At 46.2% G+C, this 27,149-nt stretch overlaps 1 protein-coding gene across 3 annotated transcripts in view; it reads left to right on the top strand.

Annotated features, from left to right (window-relative positions):
• Window positions 1-27,149, top strand: part of Sdk1 (sidekick cell adhesion molecule 1) — a 1,173,668-nt gene that overhangs the window by 802,474 nt on the left and 344,045 nt on the right. For all 3 annotated transcript variants that reach the window (XM_029555167.1, XM_029555165.1, XM_029555166.1), the window contains 3 exons: window positions 11,596-11,707; window positions 13,123-13,313; window positions 25,717-25,800. In XM_029555167.1, the coding sequence (XP_029411027.1) occupies window positions 11,596-11,707; window positions 13,123-13,313; window positions 25,717-25,800 (387 nt within the window). The remainder of the gene's footprint in view (window positions 1-11,595; window positions 11,708-13,122; window positions 13,314-25,716; window positions 25,801-27,149) is intronic.

Here is a 27,149-nt window from a genome sequence, read left to right as displayed (position 1 = left end):
CAGGTATTGTACTCCAGGCACTACCCACCTATTTTTTTTTGAGACAGAGTCTCTTACTAGCCTGGAGTTCAACAGCTACGCTAGATAAATGGTCAGTAAGCCCCAGGAATCCTCTTGTGCTACCTCCCAATGCTAGGATTACAGGCACACACCATTATGGGAATTAACTACAGACTAATCTGGCCCATTGAGAAGACTCAAACCATACTCAGAATACAGAGAAAGTTGTTCTTTATTATGTGCAGGCCTCAGACCAGGCAAAACCGGGACCAGAGAAACCAAGGCACTGACCAGAAATACATGCAGGCGTTTATAGGGTTTATAAGTCATTCCCTGGCAGTAATCATATTGTTGGATTTGAGACTTCCAGCACAGAAATGCATATGTCCTTTAGGTTATTAAAGGAAATTTAAATAGCATTTTATAAAGAAGTAGATATTTTGGGCAAGTTGGGGTTGTGACACTTTCCAGCAATGTGCTGGTGCCCGTATAATCTTAGCTATTTTAACAAATAAGACAGATGATAGCACGTGCTTCCTCAAAGACCACTGCAAGAGGCAGCATTCTCCAGGGCACTCACAGACTGTGGTTTTGTGGTTGTCTGCCTTGTCTTACCTCAGCCTGAGACTGAGCTCAGAGTGACCTTAATGATTTCAGTATGAGCAGAAGCTTCCAAAGTCCTAACTGTTCCTTCTGCATATATCAACAAGCACACTTTTTATTAGAGTGCATAAGGTTCTTGTCAAATACATTTGCTAGAACTTACTCAGCTATCACACAGAACAAAGCCATACTGAGGTCAGAGTTCATTAGTTCTCCATTAGGTTAGTTTTCCTCATCAATATCACAATGCCTGGCTTTTTAAACATGGGTTCAAGAGGTAGAACTCAGTCCTCATGCTTGGGTGACAAGCAGTTTACTATCTGAGCTCTCTCCAGCCCCACCCAGATCTCTTTGATGATGCAAACTTCATCTGGTTGAGCTCCATAGCCTCTGCCCTAGTATCCCTAGTATGGCACCTCCACTGTAGATTTAAAAAGCCTTGAATATCATCCTCAGATCTGATAGTATAGCTGTACTACACCAGACAGTGCTTAAGTCTTCATCTAACAAGTCCTGGTGAAGAGCTGTTGTCCCTGTGAAGTATGAAGGGGAGGAACACCCACATCTCTCTGAATTACGAAAGTCAGACACCACAGTGAGACAAGGTGGTGTAAAGCAGCTGGTGCCTGGACTGGTGGACTTCTTACTCTTCCCAAGTATCCAAGACCTTTACTTTAAGGCACTTTTAATTTTTTAAAAAATTTTATTTATTATTAATGTGTGTACGTGAGTTTGATGTGTATGGACCCATGTTCTCGTTTGCTTCCCTGTTGCTGTGATATGTCTGACTATGATCAAAATTCATTGTATGAGATTTTTGATTCAGTAAAATTTCTCTTAAACTTAAAAAAAACTGACTAAAACTAACTTGAGGAGGAAAGAGTTTATTTGGCTTAACATGTCCTGATCATAGTCCTTCATGGAGGGAAGCCAGGGCAGGAGCTCAAGCAGGAACCTGGAGGCAGGAACTGAAGCAGAGTCCACGGAGGAACGCTGATTACTGGCTTACTCCTCTGCCCTGTGCTCAGCCTGCTTTCTTAAACAGCACAGGCCCACCTGCCCAGGAAAGCACTGCCCACAGCCTGGCCTCCTATATCACTCTACAATTATAAAAAATATCTCACAAGATATCTCACAAGGTGTGGTGGTGTACACCTTTAATCCTAGCACTCAAGAGGCAGAGATAGGACAATCTCACAAAAATCAAGGCCAGCCTGGTCTACATATTAAGTTCTAGGGCAGCTGGGGCTACAGGGAATCCTTGTCTCAAAAATCAAAACAAAAAAATTAAGGAAAGAAAAGAAAAATGTTCCACAGACATGCCCACAACCCATCTGATAGATGCAATTCCGCAGTAGAGGTTCCCTCTTCCCAACTGCGTCAAGTTGACAACTGAAGTTATCCAGCACAGTGTGTGTGCCATGGTCTCCATGTGGAAGTCAGAGGAGTCAGTTCTCTCCTCTCACCTTTACATGGATTCCAGGGATCAAACTCAGGTCATGAGACTCAAGCAGTAAGCATCTTTATCTGCTGAGCCATCTTGCTGTCCCTTTAATTTTTTTCTAAATTACATTTTATTTATTTATTCTGTCTGTTTGTATGTGAAGCAGCCTTCATTTGTCACAGCATGGGTATGGAGGTATCCAACTCAGGTCGCTGGGCTTCACAGCAAGTACCTTTACCTGTTGTGTTATCTCCCTGGTCCTTAAGGCAGATTTGTAGTTGTTATCCCTCTCATCAAGTCAACACGATCGATAAGCATTGTACTTAGTGGAAAGAATTTAAGATAAGCCAAAGATCCACTGGCTCAGAATTCAACTTAGAGTACCTTTCTATGTTCTCTTTCGTTTCTACAAGCATTCAGCTAATTGAGGAACAGGAAGGTGTGTGTGTGTGTGTGTGTGTGTGTGTGTGTGTGTGTGTGTGTGCCTGTGGCGTCCAGGGGTTAACCTTGGGTGTTGTACTTCAGACACCATTTACCTTTTCTTTGAGTCAGGGTGTCTCACTGACCTGGGCCTCACCAGATAGGCTAGGCTGGCTGTCCAGGGGGTCTCTGGGTCCCTCCTGTCTCTTCTTCTGCAGCGCTGGGATTACAAGTATGCACCAATGCACTTGACAGTGTTGTATGGCTGCTGAGGATTAAACTCAGGCCCTCAAGCACTTTGCAGACTAAGCCATCTTGACAAGTTGAACAGGAAGATTTTGAGGTTTCAAATGGCTGAGTAGACTCCCAGTTCCATTGGCTTTGACTGGGATCCTGCTTAACAAAGCTGAAAACTATAGATTTACACCCTGAGACACAGAAAATGGAGGTTTCCACCACGCTGCAATCTTCCTGGTGATAAAGACACCTGTCTGTGAACAGGGCCACCTAGACAGAGGAAGAGCCCATGGTCTGTTCACGTTGTGTGTCATATGAAAGTTGTACACTGAGCTTTGTGTCTGGAGCAAACATGACCCAGCATCACATGGGCGATGGCAACATTGGACCTCATTATTGCTAGCCTGGCAAGAGGGCAGCCTGATACAAGGCATGGACGGCCCACGGTCTCCCCTGCAGGAGCTAGCTGCTAGGGCCTCATGAGGTGGGTCTGCAGGGGCCCTTGGGGCTGAACCAGGACCCTCAGACAAGGAACTTAATAGAGAATCCCATGCAGGATTTTCTCCTCGAATGTTCTGGAAAATCCCACTTCTTCCAGGAATGGGTTTTTCTGAAGATAGTTGTGTGTTTAATGAGGTGTTGAGGTCATTGCAGAAATCATCTGAGCTCAGAGCTCTAGTGTAGACTCCAAACCCTGAGATTGATCACACTGTGGGCCTTCCCTGAGGAGAAGGGGCAACCACCCCTGAGCATGCTCTGGCCATGGTGAGGAAGACATAACTGGCAGGAGGATGCAGGAATCTAGGAACAGAGTAGGGAGCAGGGACTTTGTTCCCAACTTCATAATAATGTAACCAGCCACCCTACTGCACATAGCACTAATGAGTGTGCATCATTTACACACACAATTACACATGCATACATACAAACATGTCCCAGTTTATTCAACACTAATTAGCAAACATTCTTCATGCATACATAATGTACTGCATGCATGCATCTGTAAACACATGTTCTTGTGTTCAATGACCCTGCCAGACAAAGGAGGTCCAGTGAAATCAAGTATGTTGTCTCTAGTCAAGAGCTGTGGTGTGCCTAGGTTCACAGGACTCTAAACTCTGTGTGTAGAGGGAGATAAGTGTGGGTGTGGGTGTGGGTGCATGCAGAGGCCAGAGGGCAACATCAGATGTCTTTCTCTGTTGCTCTCCGGATTATTTTTTGAGACAAGTTCTTCTCACTATACCTAGAGTTCACTGATTCAGCTAGACTAGCTGGCCAGCAAGCCCCAGGGATCTGCCCATCTCCTCCCCCTCGGTATTGGGATTACAGACAGGTGCCACCACCCCAGCTTGTGCAAAGCAGGGGTCTGTTTCCAGGACCAAGCCACACCGGTGTTACCTGGCCACATCTCCTAGTTGGCTTAGGTTGAAAAGAGAGGCCATGAGTCAAGGCTAGTGTGTCACCACTGCATGCCTTTAGGACTAACTGGCTTCTTACAGAAGTTCAAGTGAATGATGGGAACATGGAAAGACATGTAGATTTAAGGAATAAGAGTGAGACATGAGATGGTTTAATACTGTGTCCATTTAGCAGAATAATATTATTGGGGTTTTCCCTGTAGCCTATGACTAGCCACAGGTTTTTGGTCCACTTAATGTACCAGGTATGAGTTCCAGCTTATGGAGTGGGCTTTTAATCCAATCAGACAGTGAGTGGTTGGTTGCTACTGTAACATTCAAGCCACTATTGTACCAGTGGGTATGTCTTACCAGGTCAGTCATTATAGTACAAAGAGTTCACTGTTAGGTAAGAATGTTGATGACTTTGCTCCCCCAGTCCTGAAAATAGAATCTCCCAGGACTATGAAAACTAGCCAGTAGGGATGAAGCTTCCAGGTTAGTACCAGCTTGATTTCTCCATGTCCTTCTACTCAAGTATGTGGTGTCTTCAGCAACAGTGTCATAAACTATTAGAGGGTAACCAAGAGTAATGGCAATGTTTGGGGGGATCTGCAGGACCTCCCTAAGCAAACAATTCCAAAAGAGGTAACCCTTTTATAGTGTATTTGGGGGGCTGGAGAGATAGCTCAGCAGTTGAGCACTGGCTACCCTTGCAGAGGGACCCAGATTTGATTCCCAGTACCCACATGGTAGCTAACAATTGGCCTTAACTCCAGTTCTAGGGGACCTGATGTCCTTTTCTGGCCTCTGTGGGCATTACATGCACATGGTGCACCTACATACAAGCAGGCAAACATTCATACACATAAAATTAAAAATGCAAAAAAAAACAATAAAATTTTTAGTTATGAAAAGTGGGCATGGGTAGAGATGAGCTGTTGTTTGGAGGGTGTTAGAGGCAAAGGACTGTGCATGCCTGGCCTTGGTCCTCAAACAGTCTTGCAGTTTGGTCAAGAGAGAACCAGAAAGGTTCCTGTGCCATAGGCCCTTAGGGTCCGAGGTGCTCTGCTGGGGAAAAGGGGTTTCCACTAGAAATATAAAGCCAGGGAACCTTTGAAAATGTTAGTGGTTGGGGCTGGAGAGATGGTTCAGTGGTTAAGAACACTGACTGTTCTTGCAGAAAACCCGGGTTCAAACCCCAGCACCCACATGGCAGCTAACAACTGTCTATAACTCTGGTTCCAAGGGATCCGACAGCCTCTTCTGTCCTCCGCAGGCATTGCACGACACGAGTGCACTTACCTACATGCAGGCATAACACTCATACACATAAAATAAAAAATAATAAATAAAATATATAAAAAAAGAAAATTAGTGGTCATTATGCACCCTTTCCTTCCCAGCCACTGGGGACTCTGAATTTCATATGGACCATAGTGCCCCTGGGATTTGTGTTTATACCAAGGAACATCCTCCAGAGAAATCCAAGATGGTAACCAAAGCCCTGTCAGAATGCAGGAGGAGATGGATCCCTTTAACTGCAGTGAGGGTGGACAAGATGAGGGTAAGGAGAGACGAGCTCATAAATGCAGGGACCCAGGGCTGTGGTTAGAAGCATCTCACGTGTGACAAGATAGAGCCCCCACCCCCACCCCAGTCCCTGACTTGGCCTTGCTGTCTCCCCTCCCTCAGATATTTCTGTCTTAGAATTGTCAGCTTTCTGTTTCCATGGCCAGTCCATCTGCAAATGCTGGGACTCTGCCTTTGAAAATGTTCCAGATCTAGATGCCCCTGGCACCTAGCCCTCCTAGCCCAGATGTCCCTGTGTCTTACTCAGGGTCTGTGGCAACCTGGCTGGCCTCACTGGGGCTCCTTTGCTACTAGAGTTAATTCCCTTATAATTAGGTCTAAAACAAGATCATACCCTATCACTCCTCGACCCTCAAACTTCAGGTGGCTTCCCCCTCCTCACTTGGAATAAGGCTTAATTTTCTCGCAGCACCTGCAGGGCCAGAATTGAGCTGATCTCTCCAGCCGTCTGACCCTCCCTTCTTCTGCTTAGGTTTCCAGGCTCACCTGTCACTATCTGAGCCTCCATCATGCCTGGGAGAATCCAACACGGAGGTCTTGCATCTGCTGGTCTCCCTGTCTCACATGCTCCTTGTCAACCGTCCACAGGGTCAGTTTCTTTCATCTTCTACCATGGCACATCTTGATCCATATGTGCCAAGCTACCAGCACTCCTGTGTTCCTAAAGACCCAGCATTCCAGACATGTCATTGTTTGTTTTTGTTTTTATTTTAAAAAAATCTCCCTGTAGCCCCAGCTGGCTTGGAACTTGTTATGTAGAACAGGATGTCCTCAATCTCACACAGATCCACCTGCCTCTGCCTCCCAAGTACTAGGATTAAAGACGTCTGCCACAGACATGTCACTAGCCATGTGTCAGCCTTGCAGCCTACAGCTCTGTGCCTGACTGCAGGGTCCCACATGTCTGCAGTAATTCCACAGCTTAGCAGTTAGGATTGCCTTAGAACTTTTTTTTAAAGATCTTTATTTTTGTGTGTGTGTGTGTGTGTGTGTGTGTGTTTGCTGGTTTGTATACAGGTGTATAAGTGCTCATGGAGGCATCGGATACCCTGGAGCTGGAGTTATAGGTTGTTGTTGTGAGTCAAGCCATCCAATGTGAATGCTGGGAATTGAACTTGGGTCCTCTGCAAAAGCAGCAAGTGTTCTTAACCATTGAGCCATCTCTCCAGCCCTGCCTTGCCTCAGAAATTTTATTTGCCTGTTTGAGACACTATTTGTGTGTGTCCACTTCTACTTTGTCCCTCACTAGCCCGAAGCTCACCAGGTATGCTAAGCATGTGCCAGTGAGCCCTGAAGATCTGCCTGTCTGTCTCTCCAGTGCTGGGATCACAGACACACACTACTCCTGGCTTTTTTACATGTGTTTTGTAGAGCAAACTCAGGGCCTCCTGCTTGCATAGCAAGCACTTTATAGACTGAGCCGTCTCCCCAGCCCATGTATTCTTTAAACATCCTATTTAATTAAATGTAATCTGGGCAACCTCTCTTCATTTAGCCTCTTCAAGAAGTAAAGTGGTGGGGCGATGGCTGGGATTAGGGTCATTCTGCCGTGATGACTTTATTGCTGAGCACACAGAACTTCACTCAAGGGCTTGAGACTCTGCTTCTAAAGCTGCCCAGTGTACAGATACTGGCTTCTGAGACCTTCTGCAGAGCTTCTCTTCATTCAGTATCTCCAACCCTAACCCAACTTAGGCAGGTTCAACACAGAAAGCTACCTTGACACCTTCCATTAAGGAAATGGCTGGGAAGCAGAGAGTTCTAGTTTGTTTCCTTTTGGTTAACAGAGCACAACCAAAGGAACTGTGTGCTATAACGAATGGTGTCCTTGCTGTTTGGATGTCTGGATTCCAGTTACTTATCCACACAATACTACTGCAGTGTTTTTGCATAGTTTTTATAGTAACCATGTGAATTTTGTGATCAGAAGCTCTTCAACCGCTGTGGCCTTGCTGTGGATGTTTGCACAGGTCAAACTCACCTTTCTGGCAGTCTTGTGTATCTACTGCAGTTGCTGACTGTAGGCACAACTGCATTTCATCTACATCTCTCACCTTCTGCCTCTTCCACTAATGTCCTATGTGATCCCAGCATCACTGGATGGAACATAGGAGCTGGAGTTAGGGGGTCTGAGCTAGAGAACAGGCTGATATCTGGTGACCTTCAATGAAGCAAGTGCACTGGTCCTACTTCTCTGTCGGGTGAGAGTGCCCTGCAGCAGAGGATTTATGTGTGCTTAAAGTGTGATGTCAAGGGCTGGAGATAAGGCTCAGCAGTTAAGAGCACTGACTGCTCTTGGAGAGGAACCAAGTTTGATTCCCAGCATCTACATGACTGGTGGCTAACAACCATCTGTAACTCCAGTTCCAGGGAATCTGATTCCCTCTTCTGGCCTCCGTGGGCATTGCACACATGCAGTGCACTTACACACGTACAGATAAAATACTCATACGCATAAAATAAAAATAAATAAAGTGTGATGCTAGTCATTGGTCTGGGACTCATGAACCCAGGAGGGAAGGGCACCTTTGCCCCACTGTCACCAAGGGGCTGTGAACTCAGTCTGGTCCTCAGCTACCTGTTTTGAGAATTTTCTCCTTGGAGCAGGGAAGGGGAACTGGGCAACCTCTACTCATCCCCTTCTAAGGTCCCAATAACAAACTAAAGATCAAATCTACCAAAGTTCACCCTGGGGAAACAATGAGTTCATTAGGCTTACTCACAGAGCATGGTGAGGGGTTATGGGCAGGAGTGTGGGTGACCCCAAAGCAGCTGCTCTGGAAATCTGCACTTAGACTGGGTAATGACTCCCCCATGGCTGTACAGATGGAGTCCTCTTTCCTAGCTTTCCCCAACCAATATACTCCAGCTCCTCCTAAGACCCCAGTGCCATGTGCAGTAGGGGCAGAATTGCATGCTTGGAGGAGTGGCTTGGTGAGTGGCTGGATACTCAGATGAGGGTTCTGTGATCTTCCCACCTGGTCCTTCTAGAAGGGAATGTCAGCAGTCAAACCAAGCTGTGCTGATCTTTGCAAGCAGGCACAATTGATCTTATGGAGATGAAGGTTCTGCTCATAGGATAGTGCTGTATAGCACTGCCCAGTGTGCAATCTTTCCTGTTAGCCTGAGCAGGACAGGTTCCAGTTGGGACCATCTTCCCCAGGTAGTGACACATGCTGAGTGTGGGCTTTCTCTCTGCTGCAGTGACCACAAGTGATTAATGACAAGTGAGCACCTCGCTCAGTGACCTTTCAGCTCCCCCGACTCCTCTCTTTCACTCCTTATGACTTTTTGCAAATATCCCCCTGGACCGTTTCTCCTCATCAGCAGCTTTCACAGGTGATGGGTGGAGTGCTCCTCAGATTGGCCTTCAGTATGCTCTGACCCTCGTAATAGTCTGACATCTGGCAGGCCATCCCTGAAGTATCTACAAGGAGATGGTCAGCAGGCAGATTCCAAGGGGAGCCCTGGAGGAGGTCTCTCAGAGGCTAGGATTTGGGGGAGGCCAGGGCAGCTGCTAGCTCCCTAGGCACCCATGAATACATGAGAATCGGTCTCCCATCATGAAATCAATGTGCAAGTTTAAGAAAATGTATTCGCTGGCCCTACTTGTACTCGGTACTATGTTATTTTTATTTGTGCATATGTGTGGGCACATGTGTTCAAATGTGTGTACAGGTGTGCATGCATGTGTGTGCATGTGCATGTGGAGGCCTGAAGTTTATTTTAAGTATCTTTCTTCATCTCTCTCTACTTTATTTTTGAGACACGGCCTCTCACTGAACCTGCAGCTCACCAAGTCAGCTAGACTAGCTGGCCAGTGAGCCTTAAGAAGCCTCCTGTCTCTACCTCCCCAATGCTGGGATTAAATATGTGTGCCCGACTTTTTACGTGGGTGCTGGAGATCCATACTCAGGTCCTTATGCTTGTGTAGCAATTACTTACTTACTTACTTACTTACTTACTTACTTACTTCCTATTTGTTTTGGAGATAAGGTCTGGCTATGTAGCCCAAACTGGTCTTGAACTCGAGACCCTCCTGCCTCAGCCTCCCAAGTTCTACTATTATAGGTATATATCACCACACCTGGCTCACTCTCTCTCCCTTGCTCTCTGTTTCTCTATCTCTTTTTCTCTCTCTCTGTTTCTCTCTTTCTTTCTCTTTGTGTGTATGTGTGTTTGCACACGTGTGCAGGTGCACATGTATGTGTACATGTGGCATCTAGAGTATACCTTTGATTCTCATTCCTGGAGCAACATTCACTTTTTTTTAAAGGCAAGTTCTCTTATTGGCCTGGAACTTGCTGCATAGACCAGGCTATTTGTCAATAGCCCCAGAGATCTGCTCATCTCTGCTCTCTTGTGCTGGGATCACAAATGTCGCACCACCACACCTGTATGTAAGGATCAAACTCAGGTCTTCATGTTTGCAAGGCAAGCACTTTCCTAACTGAGCCATCTCCCCTGTCATTCTATCCCCCTTTTTATAATAGGTTACTCCTTAAGCAAGAAATCCCAGGCACAAAGCTGGGGGGAATCTGTGCTTATCAGAGGCCAGCCGTCTTTTCCCTGTCCTTGCTTCTCCATAGCCGTGAGTTTGCCACAGGACTGAAGCTCTCAGGAGCCAGATTTCTAAGTGGCTACAATGGTACTTGTGCTGACTTCTCACTCTCAAGGACTAGAAAGGGCATTTTGCATTTCAGTCATTTAAACTTGGTTTTTCCTCCCATCCCTTAAGTCTGCACCCTTTATTGAAATTCCTGCTCTATAAATGTTTGATCTTGATTTTCTTTAGATAAACAGTAGTAGAGTTGCTGTGGGTAGTTTAATTTCAATGCTAAGTGTATTTTAGAGAAAAGCAGCAAAAATACATACAACTTTCTTTTCCTTTCTGTTTCCAGCAATATAATCCTAAATTATTTATAGTTTGATACTCACAAAACAGAGATGGATTCTGGATATTTACTTGGCAGAAGAGCAAAAGGGAGAGAAACCACAGTAAGAGACTGAGCACAGGGATAACTTAATGTGTTCATGCTGGGACGTCATATACCGCCAGTTTCCTATTGGCCCCCATGCTCACCAGAGCTCCTGACTCATGACATACTTTTGCAGTTTAACTAATTGGAAAACAGTGGATATATTAGTTATTTTTCCCATTGCTATGACAAAAGTTCTGACAAAAGCAAATTCAGGGAGGAAGGGTTTATTGTGGCTCACAGTTTGAGGGCACAGTCCATCATGGTAGGAAGGCATGGCAGTGGGAACGTGAGGCAGATGGTCACATGGCATCCACAGTCAGGAAGGAGAGAGAGATGAATGCTTGTGCTCAGCTTGCTTTCTCCTGTTTATTCAGTCCAGGACCCCAGCTTGTGGGTTGATACCATCTACATTTATGGTGGGGTCTTCCCACCTCAGTTAACCCAGTCTAGAAGCTCCCTCACAGACATGCCCAGTAGTTTCTTTCCATAGTGATTCTAAAGCTCTTCAAGTTGACAATCTAGATTACTACTGTGGCTATGCCAGGCGATTTCAATAAGAAAATGCTTAAATCAATGAAAAATCAAATATGGTAATACCTGGACGTATTTTGGAAAATGTAGAGCCCTTGAATGCACAGTGTACCCTGTAGTGACATGCAGCTGTTAGGTGTCGGGGTCCTGGTGGCTGGGATGCCAGCAAAAGAGGCAGGTATACCTAGATTCCAGCACATGCAGTCTGAGAGAGGCCAGGGGCAACGTGACCATATAATACCCAGGTTCCCCAGAGGGGCCCTGGTAAATTCTGAGGTTCTGTGTTTCCTATTGATGTGGCTTGACAAGACCCTTCATCTGTTCTATCCCAACCACGCCATCTTCCATCACAAAGAAATTTCTATAGGTTTTTTTTTCTCTGTCATAGGAGACACTGGCACCCCTGAAGCCATGGCCCCCATCATCGTGATTGCCCCGGGAAACAGGAGTGTGGTGGCAGGCTCCAGTGAGACTACCTTGGAGTGCATAGCCAATGCCAGGTATGGAGTATACTTGGGACATGGGAACACAGGTTGAACATCCCTCATGTGAGAGCCCAGATCCTGAAATAATCAGCCTTATACATGGCACTACTAGCAAAAAATTTCACCCCGAGCCCATGTGATGGGTTCCACAGTCAAAATACAGGTGCACTAAAAATATTGTATGGAATTCCCTTTGGGTTCTGTGTGCAAGGGGTAGATGAAACATAAATGAATTTCATGATTAGATTTGGATGCCATCCCCATGATGTCTCATTATGTACACTCCAAAGTAAAGAAAAGGAAAAAAAAAAAAAACCCAAATGCGAAGTAAATCTGATACCTGACATTTCACATAAGGCATGCAGAATCTGACTAGAGACCATGGAGATGGCTTAACCAGTAGTACGAGCATGAAGACCTGAGTTTGGATCCCCAGAACCCCTGGAAAAGCTGGGTCCACTAGCATGTGCCTCCAATCCCAGCATTGGAGGGTCAGAGGCAGGGAGATCCCTGGGCTCCCTGGCCAGCCAGTCTAGCCAGTGTGGCAAGTGGCAGGTCTTCAAGAGACCCTGTCTCAAAAAAAATAAGGTGAAGAGTGATTGATGGAAATGGACACTCAAGAGTAACCTGTAGCATCCACATGCATTCACATGTACACACAGATGCACACAAACACGTGCACGTGTACGCATATACACAAACACATGCACACACAAAGACACATGTACACACAAATACACACACATGTACAGACACAGACATGAAAATGCCTAGTGGATATGCCAGCGACGGGATGGGAAGAGTTTCAAGGGATCACCACACTCCAGCCAACAGCAGGATTGCCTGTCCTCGAGGCTCTGCACATCGCATGTGTGTGAACACGAGGAACCACATGCCAGATCCTTCATCACACTGCCTTCGGAACTGGGTGGAGCTTTTGAGTTTAGCTCTAAGTGATGGACGTTCTCCTCAATGACGTGAGCTGTTGGATGAGAGAAGAATGAGAACCCCGGGCAGCCGAGAAAAGTTGACTACTCTCCCCTGCAGTTCTACGTGTGTCCTGCCTGCTTCCTGGCCACTGCCAGCTGGAGTTTGGATGGTCACACCTCCCATGTAGCTGTGGTATCCCCTAGTAGTATTTATTTTAAACATTCTTTTCCTGAGCAAATGGAATCATTAGCATGTACGGTCCATTGCCGCTGCAATTAGCTATCCTTGCTCAATAGCCCTTGAGCAGAATGTGTCGTCGATGCGTAAGGAGAGGGAGTGGAGCCGTATCTGGATTGATTTTTAAATGTCCATTGTTCAACCCGCCATGGTTCCTAGTAGAATTAGCTTTGTCAAGCTTGTGCTGAATGCCTGAAATTATTATTATTGCTGTCTACATGATTCACAATCACTGTCACCAATGCCCTTGTGCTCTTTTGCAGGCCCGTGGAGGAGCTGAGCATGCACTGGAAGAGAAATGGAGTACGACTCACAAGTGGGCTGCACAGCTATGGGAGGCGCCTCACCATCAGCAACCCCACATCGGCAGACACAGGGCTGTATGTGTGTGAGGCAACGCTGCAGGGGAGCGCATTCGAGCCAGCCAGGGCCAAAGCCTTCCTCTCCATCATAGGTAACGCTCAGACCATCTTCGGTGAGGGCAGTATTTTCAGGTTGCACCCCATACCCACAGATCCAGGCAAACAAAATAGCTGTTCTGTATTCCACAGACTTTATTTATTTGTATGTATGCATTCACATGTGGTGGGGGAGGTGCATGTGGAGGCCACAGGTCAATGCTAGGTATCTATCCTCTATCACTCTCCACAGTTTTTTTGAGACAGGGTCTCCCTGTAACCCCAACTGGCCTGGAACTCCCTATGTAGACCAGACTGTCCTTGATCTCATGGAGATCTGCCTGCCTCTGTCTCCCAGGTACTAGGATTAAGGGCATGTGCCACCACCTTAATTTTTGAGGCAGACTCTCTCACTGGAATCTGAAATTTGACAGTTCAGTTAGTCTGACTGGCCAGCCAGCTCCTAGGATCTCTGTCTCCATTTCCTAGCAGCAGGATTACAGGTGCACACCTCTGGACCTGGCTTTTTGTGGGGATGCTGGGGATCCTAGTTCAGGACCTTGTATAGTAAATATTTTTAAATTATTTTTATTTTTTTATGTGTATGAGTGTATTGCCTGCATGTATGTGATGGCACCTGTGTTGTGCAATGCCACAGAGGTCCGAAGAGGGCTTCAGATTCCCCTGGAACTGGTGTTAAGGACGGTTTGTAGCTGCCATGTAGGTACTGGGAATCAAACCTGGGTCCTCTGCAAGAGCAGTCAGTGCTTTTAACTGGTGAGCCATCTCTCCAGCCCTGTACACGCCAGTTTTTAAATTGCAGCAAGCTGGATTATTTATTTATTTATTTATTGTGTGTGCATGGAGAGTTTACATGTGCCATGATATGCATGTGGAAATCAGAGGACAACTTGTGGGAGTTTATTCTCCTCTTCCATCATGTGGGTCCCAGGATTCAAAGCCAGGTCATCAGGCTTGGCAGCAAGCACTTTTTACCCACTGAGCCCTCTCTCAGGCCCCCCACTGACTTTGTTGTTAATGCAGTAAATGAGGGCAAGGCTGAGTTTTGTCTTCCAAGTTCATCCCATTCTCTCTTGTTTTCCAAGACTGGTGTTCTCCCTAGCTTCTCTGTTACTGCAATAAAACACTAATCAAAAAGCAACTAGGGGAGGAAAGGGTTTATTTCGGCCTACAACTCCCAGGTTACAATCTATCACTGAGGGAAGCCAGGGCAGGAGCTTAAGGCAGGAACCTGGAGGCAGGAACTGAAGCAGAGACTGGGGAGGAATGCTGCTTACTGTCTGTGATGGTTTGAATGAGAATGTCCACCATAGTCTCCAAGTATTTGGACATCTTGTCCCCAGTTGGTGGTGCTGTTTTGGGAGGTCTGAGAAGATGTGGCCATGCTGGAGGAAGCACGTCACTCAGTGTGGGCTTAGAGAGTTCTTAAGCCTTTTTGGATCTCGAGTCACTCTCTTGTTTCCTATGCATGCTTGAAGGTGTGAGAGCTGCTCCTCCTCCAACCACCTCGGCCACCATGCCTCCCTGCCGTGATGGACTCTTGCTTTGGAACCATAAGCTCAAATAAATTCTTCCTCCTTTTATGTTGCTTTGGTCAGTGTTTCTATCACAGCAACAGAAAACTGACTAATATGCTGGCTTGCTCCTCTGGGCTGTGCTCAACTACAGGCTTATACGGCAAAGGCTCACCTGCCCAGGAATGGCCTTCTCACATCACTCAAGTGTCAAGAAAATGCCACAGACATGTCCACAGACCTATGATGAAAGCAGAAGCAGTTCCTCAAATGAGATTCCCTCTTCCCAGGTAGCTAGTTTGTGTCAGTGTGGCAAAAACTAACCAGCACAGCTATTAATCCATTAAATCCAAGCTACAAATGTTTCTAATACTTCCAGAAAACAACTTTCCAAACACATCTGTCTTTCTTGCTTTTCTCCTTGCTGTGACAGAATACCTAACACACACAACACACAACTTAAAAGAGGAGAGACTAGGCTTACCGTTTCAAGGCAGATAGCCCACCATGGTGGGGAAGGCAAGCTGGCCCATGTGGCTCTATCCATGGCAGTGGAAACTTTCAGTACAGTTTATTCACATTTTATAGATTAGGAAACTGAGAGCTTGACCTGAAATGGTAGTAGGCTGCAACCCTCGAAGGTCTGTCCCCAGTAACCAACCTCTACCAAAGGTTTCACTATATTCCAAAACAGAACCACCATCTGAGGACCAAACATCCACACACAGGAGCCAGCGGGAGACATTTCACACTCAAACCATAATAACATCTGATCATAAGGCTTGGGAATCTCATCACAGGAACGCCCTACTCTCTATTCTGGTCATCCCCTAGCCCAAGCGTCTCCCTAAGTCTCTCGGCTTTTATAATCTGCATTCAAAAGTCAACCCATACTATTGTTGGGGTTTAATGCAGAAGGAAACTAAAACCATTGGCTGTTACCCTTCATTAAACTGAAAGGGAAGAGCAAAGACGATTTCTAAAAGTGGGCCAAGTATTAACCCGGGGGTGAGGAGGACAGAAGATAAAGTTAAATGCATCGAGTAACATCCCTCTAAATACTGGAAAATCATAGTGTTTAGGGGCTATGACTTGCACCATGGCTGAGGGAATCTAGAATTGGTTATTTGTTATAATACAATCACATTAAATTGAGAGGCAAGTACCCTCATTTCACTTTTCCAGCAATAGGCACAGTCACAACTTTGATCTTAAAGTGGCTGTGGTTACTGTCCTAGCAAGGTATCCTCCTCAGTGGACATCATTGCTGGTAAGCGAGTACCTCAGAGGAAATCTGCTGTCTCCTCTCTGGACTGAGGGGAATTGAGAACGAGAAAAATCCAACAAGAGGAGCTCTCCAGAGCAATCGCTCCTTCAATAATACATTGTACAGTTTAACATTTTGCAAAATAAAAGGGAAATAATTCCTGTGAAATTAGCAAGAGAATCAAGGGGCACTGCATAGAAGGCAGTTGCCTTGAGCAGTCCCACATTCTGTTAGACATCAGGAGAGAGCTTTGTGCCCACATAGTGACTCTGCTAAACACAGTAGGATACAGGCTCAGCAGCCCCTCCAGAAGAGGCCACAGGGATGGTCAGAGAATCTGAGCTGCAGACCAGAGTAACCAATCACCTGCTGACCCCACCTGAGGGGTCTGATCTCTCCTCTCTGACACCTTCACAGCCACCAGCACTAGAAACGGATGTGATAATCACATCCCATTCCCTGCAGATTTCCATGGAGGTTGATCTATGGCCATATGAGCACAGTGCATTATAGATTGAACAGAAATTAAAATTTGTGATGTGTAAATCTCTGGAAGACAGGCGTATATTGTGTTAAAACCATTTTAAGGTAATTTAAACAAGAGAGGAAATTTATCTCCCTATAAACTGGAATGTTTGTCTTCATCACTATGCCTTCCTCAAGTATTTAAATCTATCATCCAAACTTTGGTCTTGAATTCATATCAGAATCACTTTTTGTGTTCACCACCACTGCATTTCAACTCTTAAAGGTACATTAACACACTTCCATTCTTTTCGTGTATGTATGTGTGATATTTGTGTGCTGATGGATATCTTTCTCAGTCATTCTCAACCTTATTATTTTTATTTTATGTGTATGAGTGTGTTGCCTGCATGTGTGTAAGTGCACTCATTTTGTGTAATGCCCGCAGAGGTCAGCAGAGGGCATTGGATCCCCTGGAACTGGAGTTGTGAATGTTGCTGGCCACCATGTGGGTGCTGGGATTTGACCTAGGTCCCCTGCAAGAGCAATCAGTGCTCTTAACCACTGAGCCATGTCTTCAGTCCCTCAACCTTGTTTTTTGAGATTAAAAAATATTATGGGTGTGGTAGTTTGAATGAAAATGTCCCCCATAGGCTCAGAGTATTCAGACATTTTGTCCCCGGTTGGTGGCACTGTTTTGAGAGGTCTTAGAAGGTATAGCCATGCTGAAGGAAGTATGTCACTAGGGGATGGGCTTAGAGAGTTCTTAAGCCTTGCAGAATCTCCAGTCATGTATTGTTTCCTGTGCCTGCTTGAAGATGTGAGAGCTTAGTTTCTGTTCCAGCCACCTCTGATGCCATGCCTCCCCACCATGATGGACTCTTGCATCTTTGAAACCATAAGCTAAATAAACTCTTTCTTTTTGACATTCCCTTGGTCATAGTGTTTCTATCACAGCAACAGAAAAGTAACTAATACAATGGGCATATGTGGATTTGCACATGTGAGTGCAAGTGCCTGAGGAGGCCAGAAGAGAACACCGGATCTCCTGAAGCTGGAGTTACAGGTGATTATGAGCCACCCAGTGTGGGTCCTGGGAACTGAACTGTCCCCTGCACGAACAGCCAGTACATACTCTGAATTGCTGAGATGTCTCTCCAGCCCCTCTACCTTATTTTTGAGACTAGATTTCTCACTGAACTGTGCTCGCCAATTCAGCTATACTGGCTGGCCAGTGAGCCCCAACAATCCTTCTGTCTCCACCTCCCCACCCAGCACTGGAGTTACAGGCATATGTCACCACACTCCAGCTTTTGACATGGATGCTAGGGATCCAAACTCAAGTCCTCATGCTTATGCAGCAAGCGCTGTAGCCACTGAGCCATCTCAATGAGGTTGATTTAAATCTCCTTCTGTTCAGAAGTTGTGACCAGTGGGAGCTTGCAGTTGGGTCACACTGAAAACAAAGAACCTCAGAAGAGGACATCTCTGTTAACTCAAGGACTCCAGAAGACTGTCACCAAGAAGCCCAGCCACCATACCAGGGAGGGATCCCAGAAAAGTGTGACCAATCTCTCTGCCTGTCACCGGCAGAGCTGCGCAGACAGCTATTGATATGAACATGCAGATGAATGAAAACAGAAAGGGATCGCCTTCCAATTACTTCTATCTCACACTGAAGAGATAAGATAGACAGCGACAGCTGTTTGCACCACCTGTCCGCTTCGCCGCTGGATTGCTCAATTTCCACAGTCTAAACAGGAACCCATGCTCTGATCGCTAAGAGATGCCAGGCACCCACTCTGCACAGCCTGGTGGCCTGGCCCCCACCTCCTCACAGTACAGTTGTCCTGCTGTCCCTTTAACTGGCCTCCTCTCTTCTGCCCTGCTCTACTCTACAGCCTGTGCTGTGACATGACAGTCTGATGCACTCCACACTGGCTGTGACATGCCGAGGATGCTGTGTAGTATGTCCCCAGCCTCCCTGCCTTGGGCTATGATGAGTGACTTACCACAGTGTCAGCACCTCCTCCATCTTGGATGCATCCTCCAGGCAGTGGTATAGGAGCCAACTTTGCCTACCTGGTGGGTAGAAAGTGCTGGTGCTGCCATTCAGGAAAAGCCTCACATTTGTATCTGTTGATGGACTGTGGTATCTATTACCAGAACTGTTCTATGCTAGAGATGCACTATGGTCCTTGGCAGGAAGACCCTTGTAAGACCCTCTTTCCCCTGACCTCTCCCCAAACGGTGGATCCATCGTCTCTCAAGTGCAGAGTTTGCATTAGCATTCAGCCTGGCTGGGGCCTGCTTTGGTGGAAGCCAAACCTAGACCTGGGCATGTTCTTTCAGCCCCAGGGAGCCTGCCTGTCAGTGAGACTGGATGTCCTCCAGGAACCTCCCAGGCATCGCTCTTCAAGAGCCTCTTTCAGCTGTGCCCTGAAGCACTTGGCACATGCTAGAGGAGCGTGTTGCAGGGGGGAATAAGTGTGAACGTTAGGGTTAGCCTCTGACTGTACTGGTCAACCGGTTCAAATGAAGGTCATTGGCATTGTTGGCCTTCGTTTGAATGTAAGGGGGAACATAAGGCTGTCAGCTCATACAGTGGAGCACAACGAAGCAAGCACACACACCACACAAGTGTCAAAAGGATGGCTTCACCCATGGCTGGCATAACTACCATAGCATCTGTCACAGTGCATCAGCGAGTTTCCGTTCACTGATTTCCACAGCACGGTGTTTTTTGCACTATGATGTCAGGGCTTTCTTACCGTCTGTGGCAGTGTTGGTTCTTCTTGGGAAATAAATGAAAGGATGGTGGTTAGTTTTAATTGTTGACTTACATAATTTAGAATCACTTAGGAAGAAAGTCTCAATGAGGGATTGTCTAGATCAGGTGGGCCTGCGGGCATGACTGTGGAGGATTGTCTTATGTTAGTTGAGATCGGAAGACTGAGCCCACCGTGCGTGGCACTACTCCCTGGATTTGGGCCCTGGATGACGTAAGAGTGGAGAAAGCGAGCTGAGCACTGAGCATGTGTGCGTTCACCTCTCTCTGTCTTGACTGTAGATGTGATATAACCATCTGTTTTAAGTTCCTGTTGCCTTGACTACCCCACAATGATGGACTGTAACCTGGAACTGTGAGCTAAAAGAAACCATTTCTTCTCTGAGCTTCTCTCTGTCGGGGTATTTTGTCTCAGCAACAGAAATGAAACTAGGGCAACAGCTCTTACCAATTGCAGCATCTTGGATCACTTCAGGAGACAGCTGTACATCTTCCCCTTCAGACTGAGAGTTGCCATGGTCTCTCTGTACCACAGCTGTGCTGTGCACACCATCACCCACCCTCACCAGAGTGCACAGAGTTCCTTCACACCCACTGTGGTTCTCAGGGCTGATAGTCACTATATTAATTACCTTTCTCATTGCTTGATAAAAATACCTGATAAAGCAACTTAAGGAAGGGTTGATTTGGGCTCACAGTTTGAAGACACAGTCTATCATGGAGGGAAGACATGGGGCCAGGAGCCTGAGGCAGCTGCTCACATGCATCCACAGTCAGGAAGCAGAGAGATGAATGCTGGTGCTCAGCTCACTTGCTCCTTTTTATTCAGTCCACCAAGATCATGGGATGGTGCTGACACATTCGGCGGGGGTGGGGGGGGATCTTTCCTCCTCAGTTAAACCTTCTGTAAACACCCTCTTAGATAAACCCAGAGATATCTGTCCATGGTGACTCTAAATTGTCAAGTGAGCAATGAAGATGAGCCTTCACAGTAACCATTACAGAGCTCTGTGTACATCTGGCAAAATAGTCTAATTCCTTACATACAAATAGTTCAGAAATCTAAATATCGTAATTACTTTTTAAAATAATACATCATTTGTAGCATCTCTTGGCTGATTCAGCATTACAGTTGACCAGTCACTCTATGGTTGAAACTGAGGACCCCTTACATGTTCACATCCCCATGTCCTTGCCTTCCTTCTTCCCTCTGTCCCTACAGTCCACCCTTCTCCCATCCTTCCCTCCTCCATCCCTCCCTCCTTTTCCCTGTCTCCCCTTTCTTCCTTCCTTCCTTCCTTCCTTCCTTCCTCCTTCCTTCCTTCCTCCCTCCCTCCTTCCTCCCTCCCTCCTTCCTTCCTTCCCTCCTCCCTTCCCTCCTCCTCCTTCCTCCTTCCCTCCTCCCTCCTTCCTTCCTTGTGCTCTCTTTTTCTTTCTTTGTATCTTTCTTTTCCTCTGTCTTCTCCTTCCCTTCCTTCCTTTTTCCTCTCCCCTTTCCTTCATTCTTCCCCCCTTCCTCTCTCTCTCTCTCTCTCATCCCTCCCTCCCTTCTTCCTTCACTCCCTTCCATCCTCAAATCTCTGCCCTCCCCTTCGCTTCTCCCACTTCCAGGTGGAGAAATTTCATGTGTATGAGTGTACCACCTGCCTTATGTAAGTGCGCCCTTGTCGTGCACTGCCCACGGAGGTCAGAAGAGGGCTCGGATCCCCTGGAACTGGAGTTACTGATGGTTGTTAGCCACCATGTGGGTGCTGGGAATTGAACCTGGGTCCTCTTCAAGAGCAGTCAGTGCGCTCAACCACTGAGCCATCTGTCCAGCCCTGAAGTTCTTCATTTCTAAAGGCTCAAAATTAGGCTGGGCTCACTCAGTCACCCCAGGTCTCCCATTCTTTCTGTTTTAAAATTGATAACCTTAACCCCAACTGTAAAAATCCATCATGTCACATTCAGATCATGCCCACAGTGTCCAAGGTCTGAGTGTAGACATCTTTGGGGACCATTCTGTCCACTGCAGTGGACAAAGCACCCAAGTGTGGACAGCGACTGCAGCTGGGCCTGTGGAAGGAAGGGAAGACAGCATGGGAAATGCACTAATCAGAAAAAGCCTGTGACTCAGACTGAAGCTACGATCAAGCCCCAGGGATCACACAGCATGACCTGGGTGTACAATGGCCACCTCCACCAAGGCTGACTCTGGAGGCCAGAACTCACACTACATGACCCTGCCATGCTGGGGTGTGAGAGCCTTGCTCAAGGTCCCAGTTTGTGGCTACCTGGGAAGGACCCCATCTCTGTCTCTGAGACCACAGCTGGCAACTTGTGCCCATTTATAGTACAAGACTGGTACTGGCCTTGTCTTAGCTGTGATCTCATCAGGGCATAAGCCCCTTCTCCTGATGTCTTCATCCTATTTCTAAAGATGTAGAAGTGTCGGTTTCATTCCTGGATTTATTGGCTGTAGCTATGATCAATATTTAACAATCCAGTGCAGTCCTGTGCCAGCTGGTCACTCAACCTAGAAGTCTCCCATTGGCTAAGACATATGTGTGCTCACCCCATTGCTCTAGGACTACTAAGTAGTTAAGAAGGTCTGTGCCATGGACAGTTTTCCTCCAAGGGTCCCCACAGCTCAGCTCCCCATCCTCACAGTCTACAGGCCTGGTATTTGCCGCACTTTCTCTCCTCTGGTAAGTTGTGTGTGAACAGGCAGCTGAGGGTGGGGAGAGGAACCTTCAGAGACACCATTGAGTTGGGGTGGTGTGAAGGGTCCACAGTGAAAGATGCTGACCTGTGAGTGGGAGGGAAGAAGCACTGTGAAAACGAGAAGTTACAGAGCCTGCAGAGCACATGGGGCCCACTGTGGCAGCTCCAACACCTGCTCTGCCAGCTTAGCCACCTGGCAGGCTTGCAGGAGAGAGATGGGCCAGGCTGCCCTGAAGGGCCATGCCACCTCCCTGGGGAGCTACTCAATACCTGGTGTCTCTAGGCTGAGAAATGCTATGAAAAGTAGAGAAGGAGAGTGACCATCTGGCAGTTATGTGTACACCAGGCCCACCAGGCCACAGCCCCAGGGACACTGTATAGGCACATCATCTCTCTCCCCAGCCATGTCCCACCCTGGCACTCCGGGGAAGCTGAGAATAGACACAGTACATGAGGAAGACATGGTGACCCTGGAGATGTTGAACATCCACAGGACTGATATACGTTCTCAGGTGGGGGGAATTCTGCTGAATGAAGACAGCCATTTCCAGAAGTGATATTCAGCATGACTGTTTATATGACATTCTTGAAATGACAGGCTATTAAGAGTAGAAAACAGACGGGTGGTTGGCCCTGGGCTGGAGAGGGGGGTCAAGGTGGACAGCCAGTGTCTTCAGGACAAAGGGCCTATTCTGTATGGACACATGATCCCACATATGTGATAACCCTGTATGTAACTAAACACTTGTGCATGCACACACACAAAATGGGGGTGATCTGGATAGAATTTGTTGATTGTCTCATGTCCTCTGGGTGACATTAGACTGTAGTTTTACAAGTTATTGTCAATGGTGTTGGTGGTGGGGGTTGTTGCATGAACTTTCCCTGGGAAGATGTGAACATCTGCTCACCCCAGGTAGGGCACCAACAACAGACCAAAGTAACAATTCCACCCAAGTCTAACTTAGTGAACCAATGAGCTTATTGAGAGTACTGGCAGACATAGGTGAGAGGTCACCTACTGGAATATGGGTGACCCTCAAACAGCCATATTACTAGAAAGCATCCTAGCATGGCTGATGACTTCCCCACAGCTACACAGGTGTAGTCTCCCAGTACAGTTAAATGTTTACATTCTGTAGACTCTAGTACCTTCCACAACCACGACCATGTACAGCTCGGGCAGGACTCCCTACAGCAAAGGGGGGATGTGGGGAGGGGGCTGGAATCTCAGATGAGAATCTAATGACCTTCTCTAGCTCCTCCTACCAGGGAACATCAACAGGCCTCATCCTGAGGGTCTCTTGCAAGTGCTCACAACTGCTCTGATAAGGATGGTAATGACTGTTATTCTGCAAAGATGGAGTTCCACCATAAGGGTAAACTGAGGAAGGGCTACCTAGGCCCTGTCAATGTTATTTCTTGCAATTTCCTGAGACTCTGTGGTTATCTAAAACCAGAATGTTTGAGGAAGTATAAACTGTAATTAATCATGAGCAATTGTTGATGCTTAACTTAATTTTTTTTCTTTTGCCCTCACATGCCTTTAATCAAATCATGATGGTAGCCATTGACTTTAGCATCCACTGATGAATATGGGCCATGACCTATGCACAAGGTCCTTGACAGGCTGCATGGCTGTGAAGTCAGAATATAAATAGAGCTGTCGTTTTATTGATTAGGGAGACATGGCTGAACGGGAGATATATGTGTGTACAAAGACCAGTTTGGAAAGGAAAGGCATTGAATCTTTCCAGTACTTCTCCAGGCTAGGTCTATATGTACAAAAATCATAATGGAGGGTTCTGCCTCTATCTACTGAATCCTCAGTCACCACCACAGCCGGCTGGATGGTTGGAACAAGATCCTTCTGTGCCAAAGGCCCAGGTAATTGTAGGTGTGATGCTTTCTGTCATTCAGAAACTTCCAGTGTTTTCTCCTTAAGCATCTCTTTGCAATGCTAAGTTTTCATTTCTGTTTCCTCCATTGGGTCCCACCCTGTTTTTCTAGTCAATATAGGAGGCACGCTAAGCCGTATTATCCACATTTAACACAATTACAGTGAAAAGAAGTCTCCAGAAATTAATTATCACGCAGAAAGTGAATACAAGAGCCTTTTGTCATCGTGATAATGAAATTGCTGCCTCCTGAATGCTCCCGAACTCGGCCATGCCTCTGCTGAATTCTCCTGAATAAACTGAGAAAAATATTGCCATTTACTCTCCAAGGAAATTCATTGTCTAACACAGCCAGTATTTCCTGCTGCCTGTGCAAGGGGAAAGCCAGAATGAAAATGGCTGGGAGTTTCCTTTGCTACTGTAGATGGATGAGTCTTCCTCTCTTCCTCTCTCTCTCCCTCCCTCCCCCCCTCCATTCCTTCCTTTCTCCCTCTCTCCATCCTTCCATTCCTCCATCCCTCCCCTTCTCCACCCTCCCTGTTATTCCCTTTGTCCCTCTTCTTCTCTTTGTCTCTCCACTATTATTTTGCATCCCATTCAAGTATTAAATTTATATTTTGAAAAAGAACTGCTAAGATTAAAAAAATAAGTTAATAGGCTCCTTTGCTCCCTGACACAGGTTTGGCCCCTTGCTACAGGGCTTTATTCAATTTGCCTCCTGAGTTGGTATTTAGTTTAGAGACAGAAGCAAACTACCCTATAATATACTATGCTGTAAATATAAATCTTTATGAAGTTCTTGGGATACCCCTTCTAAAACGTGAATTAAGATATTCCATGATTTCAAGCCTATAAACTGAAAAGTAGCCATTGCCCAGAGTAGTAATTTGCCTTCTGAAATCTTAGAATATAAATTACCTTTGCCTGCTGCTCCCTGAATTCTGAGCTTGTGAGTGTGATGGGAACTGATGATTAAGTTTTTAGAAATGATTTTTAAGAGCTCATATTGGGGGCTGGGGAGATAGCTCAGTTGGTAAAGTACTTGCCATGCAAGCATGAGGATCTGAATTTGGGTCCCTAGCACTCAAGTAAAAAGCTAGGCACAGTGGTGCACATTAATCCTAGTGCTTGGGATGGGGGTGGTCACAGGAGGCTCCCTGGAGCTTCCTGCTGAGCCAATCTAACCAAATAGGTGAGCTTTAGATTCAGTGAGACATCTTGTCTCAAAGATAAGGTGGACAGCAATTGAAGAAGACACACATCATTGACCTGTGGCTTCTACATGTACATGTTCACAAACACAAATGCACACACATGCACACACACACACATACACACACACCCTCACATCACAAAATGCCCATTATCTTACATTGGTGCATCCCTAGAATATTCTTCTTATGTCAGTCACTTTCTTGTTGCTGTAATGAAATAATAAACTGACAAATGCAACAGAAGACAGAAAGGGTTTGATTTATTTTGTCTCATAGTTCCAGAGGGATATAATCTATCATGGTGGAGAAGGCATGGTGGAAGGAACAGGAGACTGGCTGGTCACATTGCAGTCACACTCAGGAAGAATAGAATCAACAGGAAGTGGAGACAGGCTATAAAGTCTCAAGGCCCACCCCTAGTGACTCACTTCCTCCAGTGAGGCTCCACTTCTCCAAGGTTCTGCAATCTTCCCACAAAGCACCATAGCTGGGGACCAAGTATTCAAACACATGAGCCTGTGGGGGACCCTTCACATTTGAAACACAAAACTTCTTGACTTAGTGGCTCTTTTTTTTTCCTTATTTAAAGAGCCACCATATTTCACTGCTGAACCTGACAGTCGGATTTTAGGTGAAGTGGAAGAAACTGTGGACATCCCTTGTCAAGCCATGGGTGAGTATGGATGTGCCATAATATGGGTGCCGTGCTGAATGATGGTGAATATCCAGGGCAAGGTTCACGTGCTTTCAGGGACACAGGAACAGACTGGACACTAGGACTCTGCAAACAGCCTATGATCTTAGAGAAAGAAGGCAGTAGTGCTAAGCTCTTGCCTCCTTGTCTGTAAAACAACCCAGAGGGTGGAAAGCTGTAAGATTTACTCCAGAGAAAAAGAAGGAAGCGCTTTCCCCTGCCTCCCTGAGAGAGAGGACTCAGTATATCCTGTGACTCCCCTCAGTGCTTGGGTTTCCCAGAGCTGGTTCCAAGACCATACCACAGAGGAAACCCATCCTCATCTACCAGGTGAGAGGACTGGGACCACATCCATCTGTCACAGAGTAAAGGAAGTTGTTTTGACTCTTGTTGTGTGTAACAACATCTCATGTAGCCTAGATTAGCCTCAAACTCACTATGTAGCCAAGTATAACCTTGAACTTCTGGTCCTCTAGCCTCCAACTCCCAAGTGTTGAGATTACAGTTGTGTACCACCACACTGAATTTATGCAGTGCTGGGGCTAGGACTGGGCCTTGTGCATGTTAGGCAAGCACTCTACTAACAGCTACACCCTGAGTCGTGTTGTGAATTTTTGTCAATAGGACTCTTCCCTGTCCTTTTACCTTGCTCACTTTGGGCCAACTTTCCTGTTACAAAGGTTATTGTGTCCTCCTTTCTTGGACTCAGTTGTTCCCATCATCCTATTCATGACTTCCCTGTTAAGTTGCACAGGGAGTTCCATGATGCTACTCACGTCCATGTACACATATACATACCACAGAGGCTTTTGAAAGCAATTCATTACCAAGACCTGTATAAATCAAAAGGCTCTTGTTCCTGTCTGTTTATTCCTGGCATCACAAATATGGGTGTTTCCCTTTACCCACTAAAGCTGAAGGGATGAAGGGACACTTTATTACTATTAGAAACAATGGTCATCATTTCATAATAAAAGTACTGGACACAGAACTGGAGAGCTAGCTCAGATTGAAGCTGGCTCTTACAGAGGACCCAGATTCATTTCCCAGCATTCATACAGCTGCTAACAACTATCAGTAACTCCAGTTCCAGGGGATCCAATGTTCTCTTCTGACCTTCACGGGCATTGCATGACACAAGTGTATTTACATACATGTGGGCAAAACACTCATACACATAAAATAAAAATAAAAATTTTAAAGTTTTAAAGATACTGGACACTTAATGTAGTATAGTCAGACTTCAGTCTTAAGAAAAGGCAAAATTGGCTGGCTTGCCAATTTGGCACTAAACAATGGTTTTTATATTCCTAACTGCATTTCTCTGT

The sequence above is a fragment of the Nannospalax galili genome, unplaced genomic scaffold (genome assembly GCF_000622305.1).
Source record: "Nannospalax galili isolate Female #2095 unplaced genomic scaffold, S.galili_v1.0 scaffold664, whole genome shotgun sequence".
NCBI classification, from domain to species: domain Eukaryota; kingdom Metazoa; phylum Chordata; class Mammalia; order Rodentia; family Spalacidae; genus Nannospalax; species Nannospalax galili.
The sequence above is the reverse complement of the archived record's forward strand: the minus strand, read 5'-3'. Positions and strand labels throughout refer to the sequence as shown.